The 8913-nt window shown below is 60.2% G+C and overlaps 2 protein-coding genes across 5 annotated transcripts in view; both read left to right on the top strand.

Moving 5' to 3' along the window:
• Nucleotides 1-417: 417 nt before the first annotated feature.
• HSF4 (heat shock transcription factor 4) lies at nucleotides 418-5339 on the top strand. Of its 2 annotated transcripts, none has more exons than XM_008066779.2 (13): nucleotides 418-769; nucleotides 1369-1477; nucleotides 1558-1685; nucleotides 1775-1899; nucleotides 2152-2227; nucleotides 2355-2419; nucleotides 2926-3028; nucleotides 3280-3404; nucleotides 3527-3754; nucleotides 4290-4395; nucleotides 4494-4559; nucleotides 4704-4773; nucleotides 5021-5339. In XM_008066779.2, the coding sequence occupies exons 1-13, from the start codon at nucleotides 647-649 to the stop codon at nucleotides 5170-5172; spliced, it is 1476 nt and encodes a 491-aa protein (XP_008064970.1). In that variant the 5' UTR covers nucleotides 418-646; the 3' UTR covers nucleotides 5173-5339. The 2 variants fall into 2 exon arrangements, with proteins under 2 accessions (XP_008064970.1, XP_008064976.1); XM_008066785.2 differs by having other exon boundaries at nucleotides 3254-3404; nucleotides 3631-3754.
• A 3082-nt stretch (nucleotides 5340-8421) lies between these two features.
• NOL3 (nucleolar protein 3) overlaps nucleotides 8422-8913 on the top strand; it is a 1805-nt gene continuing 1313 nt past the window's right edge. The window contains exons 1-2 of one of the 3 annotated variants that reach the window (XM_021716680.1): nucleotides 8422-8564; nucleotides 8644-8913. The exon at nucleotides 8644-8913 is cut by the window's right edge and continues 30 nt beyond it. In XM_021716680.1, the coding sequence (XP_021572355.1) occupies nucleotides 8652-8913 (262 nt within the window). In that variant the 5' untranslated portion in view covers nucleotides 8422-8564; nucleotides 8644-8651. Of the gene's footprint in view, nucleotides 8565-8626 lie in introns of those variants that run through there. The other 2 variants (XM_021716686.1, XM_008066767.1) reach the window with 2 other exon arrangements.

The following is an 8913-nucleotide window of genomic DNA, read 5'->3' as shown; positions in this document are numbered from 1 at the left end:
GGCACAGGGGCTGACCGAGCCTCAGGGGTGAGTGTGAAATAAACAAATCCTGCAGTGTCTCCGCGTCCTGTGAAAGGCGGGGTCGGTCTGCGGGAAGTCGCAGAGGTCCGGGGAGCCATCTGGGCAGAAGCGGGAGGTTTCCTCAAGGTCTTTGGTACCGACGAGGGTGAGGTGGTCAGGGGCGGGGCGTTTCGCACTCTTGGGAAGGCCGCGACCCAGGTTTCGGCGGGAGGGGGTCAGCTTCCCCGCCCTCCCATCCTTTCTGCCCGCCCTACCTGGAACTTCACTGTGCCCACGGCCCTTGCCTTCTAGGACTTTCCCGGTTCACATCAGCTTGCTCGCGGGAGATTTCTCCCGAAAACCAAAGGAAGAAATAGAGCGAATGGGAAAGGTGGGACTCGAACCCAGGCCTCCCTCCCCACTTCACTCCTCCACTCCACACACATCCGATCCAGCCAGCCCTTTCGGTCTGATGGTGCCTCGGCCGCTGTCCGAGCCCCGCCCCGCGGGCTCGCACGTGGCCCCCGCCTGACCCGGCGCCTGGGGGCGGAGTAGGGCGGAGCGGGCGGCAAACGCAGCAGTTTCCGCGGCTTTGACGAGCCCGCAGCGGCTGGGCCCGAGCGCTGAGCCGGGCTGAGACTGCACCATGCAGGAAGCGCCAGCCGCGCTGCCTACGGAGCCAGGCCCCAGCCCCGTGCCTGCCTTCCTCGGCAAGCTGTGGGCGCTGGTGGGCGACCCAGGCACGGACCATCTGATCCGCTGGAGCCCGGTGAGGGCTGGGGCCCCTCGACTCCCCCACTGACCCCCGGGGTCCCTCCATGTCAGTGAGCACCCGTGCCCGCCCACCCTCTGCCCAGGACTGGGCTGCGGATTCAGTCCTCCAGAGTGGTTCACCTTGGAGGGGATTACGAGATGGGGGTGAGGCGACTTCCTCTGCGGCAGGAAGGATTAGGAGCCTGCCTCCTGGAGATCTTGAGCCGGAGGGGTCTTCGAGGTCAATTAGTTACCACCCCACCCCACCCGACAGCTCGGAAGACAGGCCAGGAGAAGGGAAGGGTTGGTCTGGCTCAGGGTCCCTTCGTGGGGCTGGGACCCATCCGGGCCGGAACCCGACCGGCCACTGCTCCTCCTTTCTGAGAACCCAGTACGGAGTCTGGGTCGGGCTGAGGGTAGGGATTCGCTGTGGTCGTCCCAGACTAGGCCTCGGAGCCGGTTCTGGCCTGGTCCCATATCCCCATAAGCGACAGACCGGGAACCAGAGTGAGTGAGTGTGTGCGCGCGCGCCAGAGCGCGGGCCTGGCCGTGGGCGGGCACCGCTCACGGCGTCTGGTCTCCGCCCGCACGGTGGGCGGGCGGCGTTCTCCGTAGAGCGGGACCAGTTTCCTCGTGAGCGACCAGAGCCGCTTCGCCAAGGAGGTGCTGCCCCAGTATTTCAAGCACAGCAACATGGCGAGCTTTGTGCGCCAACTCAACATGTGTGAGTCCCTAGGGCCGGCCGGGGAGCGGGTGTGGGTGACTGGGTGCCGGGGACTCACGCGTCCCCGCCCCACTCCCCAGACGGTTTTCGGAAGGTGGTGAGCATCGAGCAGGGCGGTCTGCTCAGGCCGGAGCGCGACCACGTCGAGTTCCAGCACCCGAGCTTCGTGCGGGGCCGCGAGCAGCTACTGGAGCGCGTGCGGCGCAAGGTGAGGGCGGCCGGCAGACCGAGGTGGGGTGTTGGGACCGCCCGCCCTGTCCCGTGCGACCCTGGCCCAACGGCGCTTCCCACCTGCAGGTGCCCGCGCTGCGCGGCGACGACGGCCGCTGGCGCCCCGAGGACCTGGGCCGGCTACTGGGCGAGGTGCAGGCTTTGCGGGGAGTGCAGGAGAGCACCGAGGCGCGGCTGCGGGAGCTCAGGCAGTGCGGGGGGGCGGGGGCAGTGGGACGGGGGTGTGCTGGGGTGAAAAGATACAGGCCACCAGCTGGTTCTGGGCAGCCCCTTCCTCTCTCGGGCCTTGGCACCTCCATCCAGGCAAACGGGCCGAGCCGAGGAACTCTGGTTGTCTGTGGATGATCACCCGGGTGGCTTCACGGTTGGCCTCGCCATTCTGTGGGGGGTGGTGACTGCGCGAACTCTCAGATGCCTCAGCACCCTCCCACCCCTTCCCGCAGGCAGAACGAGATTTTGTGGCGGGAGGTGGTGACACTTCGGCAGAGTCATGGTCAGCAGCACCGGGTCATCGGCAAGGTGTTCCTCTCCCACTCCTCGACACCCCATCCCACCGCCCAGTTCAAGCCCCCAACCCACCCAGAAGTGCCTTGCTACAGCGGGGGCGGGGTCCAAAGTATGAATTAATCCATTGCCTTCTCTTTAGCTGATCCAGTGTCTCTTTGGGCCACTTCAGGCCGGGCCCAGCAGCGCAGGAGCCAAGAGAAAACTGTGAGTGAAAAAGCCAGGGATGCTCACACCTACTTTCCCACTTCCAAGTCCGCCCCCCCCCCCCCACCCGCAGGGACCACCTTCTCCTCTAGAAACTCCTTAACCAGGAATCCTCATTCCTCTCCCTGCACTGCAGGCCTCCTCACCCCATCTAGGACTTTTCCCTGTTCCCTCAACTCCATCACCAGGTACACCCACTCTCAGATTCTCCCATTGCAGGACCTTATCCCCAGATTCTCACCCCCTTCCCCCTTCCCCCAAAGCTTCCCAACAACAGAGGGCCTGGGACTCCAACCATGCTTCCCTGCCCCCCTCTCTACCCCCAAAGGGCCCCCATCTCTGGGGGGAGCCCCTTCCACCTCCAGCATGTGACTGATGCCCTGGCAACAGGCCTCAGCTCTGCTGACTTGGCTGCTGGGGCCTGAGGGAGGGAGGGAAGTGCAGGCTGAGGGGCATAGGGGCTGAACCCGCCCCACCCCTGCCTGTGCCCTGATCACCCTGCACAGGTCCCTGATGCTGGATGAGGGGAGCTCATGCCCAACGCCTGCCAAATTCAACGCCTGCCCCCTACCTGGTGCCCTCCTGCAGGACCCCTACTTTATCCAGTCGGTAGGTTTTTCTTCTCCCCCCTTCCCTAAGGGCATTACTAGGTTTATGGAGAGTCTAGTCCTTCTCCCCTTTCCCCAAAAGGAAGAGAAGTTGGAGTCCAGCCTTCTCCCTAACCAGACCCAGACTCCCCAGCACGGACTGAGCTTCCTCCCTCAAATCTTGTCCCTTAGACTTGGTCCAGGTGGGTGTGGGTTGGGTTCTGGCTCTCCCTGTGGGCTTGCCAAGAGCGGGGCCTTGCGTTCTACTTACAGCCCCTCCCAGAGACTGCCTTGGGCCTCAGTCCTCACAGGGCCAGGGGCCCCATCATCTCAGACATCCCTGAAGACTCTCCATCCCCTGAAGGGTCCAGGCTTTCTCCCTCCAGTGATGGCAGGAGGTAAGGGGCACAGGGTATGCCCTCTGGGGAACCGATGGGGGAGGGCCTGGCAGCCCAGATGGCTGTGGGGGTAGGGGGAGAAGTCAGTGCCAGGGTCTGGTTGAAGCTTTTCTCCGGTGCAGGGAGAAGGGCCTGGCACTGCTCAAAGAAGAGCCGGCCAGTCCAGGGGGGGATGGCGAGGCCGGGCTGGCCCTGGCCCCAAACGAGTGTGACTTCTGCGTGACAGCCCCCCCACCGCTGCCTGTGGCTGTGGTACAGGCCATCCTGGAAGGGAAAGGGAGCTTCAGCCCTGAGGGGCCCAGGAATGCCCAACAGCCTGAACCAAGGGATCCCAGGGAGATATCTGACAGGTGAGCAGAGCCCAGATATGAGCCCCGTGGGCCACTTTTACAGATAGATCAACCCTTATCAGTCCACAAAACTTCCCAGCCTTGTCTGCCCCATGGTGCCTGAGGGAGAGATTGGACACTTGAATCTGTGATACTGGCCTGTTTCTCTAAGGAGCACCAGCTTCAAAGTCCCCTGGAAAATGGAAACTCCCATTCCGGGCACTCAGCACCTCTGTGGTAGGGTCAGAAATTTACATTTTAAGTGAATTTCACTGGGGTGATTATAAAGTATACAATAGTTTAAGAAGCACTAGTATTGACACTTGCATAGGGAAGGGATATGTCCCAAGACCCCAGCTCCACAACCTACATACCTCAGTTCCCAGGTAGGAAGCAGAGGTACTCTATGTGTGGCTTTATGGTGGGGGGAGGGAATGGGGGGTCCTCTGCTAGCATTTTCTAAATGTTGAGGGATTTAAATCCTGCTGCATCTGGGTTCCTTGGGAATCTAATGGGGGGTGGGCACTGCAGGCCAACAGCAGTTCTCTGTGCACAGGGGGCCTCTGGGCCTGGACAGGGGGGAAAGAGGCCCAGAGAGTCTGCTGCCTCCAATGCTGCTTCGACCCCCCCAAGAAAGTGTGGAGCCAGCAGGGCCCCTAGATGTGAGTACCTCTTCAGCTGGGACAAGGGCATGAGACCTGGGGGGTCCAGCTGTCTGTGCAACCCAGGGAGGGCACCCTTGACCCAGAAACCTCCTCAGGTGCTGGGCACTAGCCTCCAAGGGCGAGAATGGACGCTGATGGACTTGGACATGGAGCTGTCTCTGGTAGGAAGGGAGCAGTGGGGGGCAGGGGGCTCTTGGTACTGAGCCGAGCTCTTTGGTCCATGGCTGTTCTCTGTGAGCCAGAGCCATGTCTGAGGAGGACTGCCCAGTGATTCCCCAGCTGCTTCCTGGGGTTCTCACATGCAGATGCAGCCCTTGGTTCCAGAGAGGGGTGAGCCTGAGCTGGCGGTCAAGGGGTTAAATTCTCCAAGCCCAGGTAATCAGTTGTGGTGACAGGGAGGAAGCCACGGTTGGGCGGAGCTATCTAGATCGGGTGGGCTGGACTGGGAATTCCCCAAAGTTCAGGCGGCCCTGCAGAGTGCTACCCCTCCCCACTGAGTGCAGAGTTTAAGAATGGAGGATTCATCCCAACTGAGCCAAAGGCAGGTGGGCAGGGCTCTCCTTCCCTGAAGAGAGGAAGATGAACCATTTCTTTCTGCTGAGTACAGCCCTACTTCTCCTAGGGAAGGACCCCACGCTCGGGGCCCCACTCCTGTTGGATGTTCAGGCAGCGTTGGGAGGACCAGCCCTGGGCCTGCCTGGGGCTTTAACCATTTACAGCACCCCAGAGAGTCGGGCCTCCTACTTGGGCCCCGGGGCCAGTTCGTCCCCCTGAGACCCCACACCTCTGAAGCCGGCCTGACTGAGGAACGAGTCCATGGCAGCATATCCTTCTTGGCTTCCTGACGCCCCCTGGTGGGGGGTGAGTGAAGCCCCCACTACTCAATGGTCTCTCTCCATTTCCCCTACAAGTCCTGCACATAAACTGCATTTTTTTCTGTGTTTCTAGTCTCTTTTCTCTATCGACCAGGGAACACAGGAGTCATGGGGGGGGGCACGGAGGGCGCGGTTTTGCATTCGGAAGAAACGTTCAGATCCTAGGGCTTTCATAGAAGAACCCCGGGAGAGTGGAAGTGCTTGGGGAGCCGGTGCCTGGCTCTCCTTAGTCCTGGATTCAAGGTTAGCCTGGCCACTGCAACCTCCGGAAAACGGGGGCTTCTGGGTCACACCCAGCTCTGCAACGCATGTGCTCCGTGGCTCTGAGTAAGTCGGTTCCTTTCTCCGAGCCTCATCTTCTGACAGGCAGAGGGGAGGGGACAAGAGGACAGATGTAAAGCATCTGGGAATTGGAAGGCCTGGAGTGGGCGCTGGATGTGTGCGGCCGCGGGCAGAGCTGCCCCCCTCCTGACTCTTCTCCCGGTGCACCCCGGGTGGGGAGGGAAAGCTGACTACGTGCACGTCCCCAGCCAGCGTGCGGCCTCTGCAGTGTGGCTCCCTGTGCCCCGGGAAGAACCCCCGCCATTCCTGGCAGCCCTGGCTGCCCCGCCCCCATCACAGCTGCTGCACCCACCCCCACCCCGCCCGGCCCTTTCTGCACCGTCATCTCCTGTCCCGCTGAGGCTCGACCCGTGAGTGGGGCCGCCCGAAACGGGCCGGACCGGGAGCCCCACTCCCGGCTGGGGGAGGGAAGGGAAACCGAGATTGGGCAGAATCAGCGACCCGCCACCAGCAGCCGCACTTGGAGGAGATCTGGGAGCCCCACCCTTCCGCAGGACTCCCGAGATCTTGCACTGGGTGGAGGGGAGGTAAGGGTATCCTTGCGGTCGCACATGCGCAAAGGATTCCGCAGTTTTCCAAGACCCTGGCTCCCCAGCAGGAGTCCCCGCAGAAAGATGGGGGTGGGTGTCGGGACTCGGCTCTCCATGCCTCACCACCTGGCTCTCCGGGAAGCCTGTGACCCTAAAAGGACTGGCTGCTACATAACTTCAGTATTGACTTTAGAGCTGTAAGCTTCCCAGGGAGGCCCAGACCAGCAGAGTTCTCTACTGGCTAAGACAAAACTAAGCGCAGGACTTGGGGAAATAGAAGTAGGCTAACATGAAAACAATCCAGGGAGGAGTGAGGAATAAGGATCTGCACCCTCTCTGGCGTCTGCGGCAGAGTAGGTGTTGTCTCCCTCTCCCTTCCTGTACCCGGTGACTGCAGGGGCACACTTTGGAAGCCACCATTGAAGAGAGAAGAAGAGTCCCTGTGTACACCCAGCTGTGATATCAGTTAACACAGTGGTGAGGCTATATGTTGTTCACTGGGGTTTACAGAAGAAGGAACTGCCTGTCCTTGAGACACTTAGGCATTGGTATGGACAAAAGAACACTTGAGTCTTGGAAGGTGGGTCCACAGAATGAGGGGGCGGGGGTATTCCAAGTTGAGGGAACAACATCAGCAAAGGTTCCGAGGTGCCAGGGGCATGGTAGTTCTGCTAGCACTGACTGGTGGAGGGATGTGGGGAAGAACCTGGCTCTCCAAGGTGGTGGGAGGTGGCTACAGTAGCCAGACCCGATAGTTGGGGTTCTCTCTGACAGACAGTGGGGGGCAGGAGATACATAGAACTAACATTCTGCTTGACAGGAGCCCCCTTATAATTCAGACTGAAGCAAATCAGATTCCAGTTCTACTGCTTCTAAGACCTGAATCCTCATAAAATGGGAACAATAAATCCTACATGAGATTTGTTAGAGTCACTGTGCTGTGGCGCCTGTTGGAATGGGAGTAAGAGGTCCTCAGAGGGACTGTTATAGGACACAAGGTGATGATGATGGGGCTGAGAGGCAGGAGCTGATGGAACCTGTGAGGTGGACTTATCACAGATGGGACATAAAGGGAGATGGGGGGCAGAGGGCAGACCTGGTCTCTCTGCTCAGTGTCCTGAGAGAAGGGCTGACACTTCCATGTAGGGGGGAGCAGGAATGTGAAGTGACCAGGAGAAGCACAGCATGACACCAGAGGATACTGAGAGAGAGACCTGGAAGACAGGATGGGGACTAGGACCAAATCCTCTCTCCCAAATAAGGCCCAGCCTCCTAGAGCCAGGTAAGGAGGTAGAAGAGAGACACCAAAAGGAAGAGGAGACCCAGGAGGATGCTGTATGAACAAAGCCAAGGCGATGGTGGTGGTGAGGGGGGTTATGAAGGGAGGTGGGGGTCAGCTGAGGGAGGGAATGGTCCAAGGCCTGACCTCTTTGCCTCCTAATGTAAGAGGTCTTGCTGACTGAGTCAGGCCACCCAAGGGGATGGGCCATAATCCTTGGTTGGTAATAAATGGAGAAAACAGATTAATTTCTACTTAATACCTGCTGTTGGTACAGAGTCTCTCAAAATGGGAGATCCATGGAAGAAAAACAGTAATAGTTCAGGAAGCATTTGTTGGTGGCTTTTATGACCTGGGTCCTGGGTATTTCAAGATCAAACAAGAGATGGCTGTAAGTCATTCCCAGGTCAGCAGGAGACAGTAGGGACTCAGGTTACATCAGGAGATCTTGGTAGAGCTCAAGAAGATCCCGGTATCTCCAATCAGGAATCAGGGAAGCAGGAAGGGCCACAAAACCACATTGGGGTTGCAACATGGTGTTGGTGTTGGTGCTGATGAGAGAGGGTGCAGGGGCAAGGTCTGACTTGGAAAGTCGGGTCTCAGGGTCAAAGTAAGGGGGGCGGCGGTTTTCAGCATTTTGTGCTCTGGGTGTAGACGGGACCGGAGGAGAGACTTTGGGGACAGGGAGCCCTGATCCCGGGTTCTGCAGGGTCCAGGCAGGAGGTAAAAGGCCAGACTTAAGTGGTAAGGATAGCGAGAGACAGACTGGAAAGGACTTGACTGCAAGCTGGGTGTGGGGTATCAGGACCAACCTGGGTTTTTCTGCCTGGTGAGGTGGGTAAGCAGATTTGGAAAACAGAAAAAGGTTGGTTTGGATAAACTGGGTCAAAACCGTCCTCAGGCTGTGCCAGCGGCTGGGCCTCAGGGGGAGGTCCTGGTTGGGGAGAGCAGTGAGAGAGTAGGTGAGAGTCCTGGGAGAGCCTAAGGGGGGAGAGGAGAGCCACTGCTGACGTTCAGGGACAGAAGGAGGAGCCTGAGGAGGAAGGAGACTGGACAGAGCGGCGGAGAGGCAGGAGGACGAGTTTCGTGCAGTGGCCTCCAGATCCTGGGCTGGGGAGCCGACTGACCGCTGGGGTCCAGGTGAACTGGGGCCCTGGTACAGAGGTCAGGGGTGGGTGATACCCAACCCCCACTACTTCTTTCCTCCTCCTCCATCCAGCCCCGACCATGGGCAACGCACAGGAGCGGCCGTCGGAGACGATCGACCGCGAGCGGAAACGCCTGGTAGAGACGCTGCAGGAGGACTCGGGGCTGCTGCTGGACGCGCTGGTGGCGCGGGGCGTGCTCACCGGGCCCGAGTACGAGGCGTTGGACGCACTGCCTGATGCCGAGCGCAGGGTGCGCCGCCTGCTGCTGTTGGTGCAGGGCAAGGGCGAGGCCGCCTGCCAGGAGCTGCCGCGCTGCGCCCAGCGTACTGCGCGCGCGCCGG

This window comes from Carlito syrichta, unplaced genomic scaffold, assembly GCF_000164805.1.
Source record: "Carlito syrichta isolate Samal-C Ts95f unplaced genomic scaffold, Tarsius_syrichta-2.0.1 Scaffold106255, whole genome shotgun sequence".
Classification (NCBI taxonomy): Eukaryota; Metazoa; Chordata; class Mammalia; order Primates; family Tarsiidae; genus Carlito; species Carlito syrichta.
Note: the sequence above shows the minus strand (reverse complement) of the source record. Positions and strands in the feature narration are given on the sequence as shown.

What these genes read in the sequence shown, in the direction of transcription:
- HSF4 (XM_008066779.2), top strand. Translation starts at nt 647, where the DNA reads ATGCAGGAAGCGCCAGCCGCGCTGCCTACGGAGCCAGGCCCCAGCCCC. An exon ending in CGGCTGCGGGAGCTCAGGCA is followed by an intron (nt 1,900 to 2,151) that starts GTGCGGGGGGGC and finishes CCCTTCCCGCAG; the next exon opens with GCAGAACGAGATTTTGTGGC. An exon ending in AGCACCGGGTCATCGGCAAG is followed by an intron (nt 2,228 to 2,354) that starts GTGTTCCTCTCC and finishes CCTTCTCTTTAG; the next exon opens with CTGATCCAGTGTCTCTTTGG.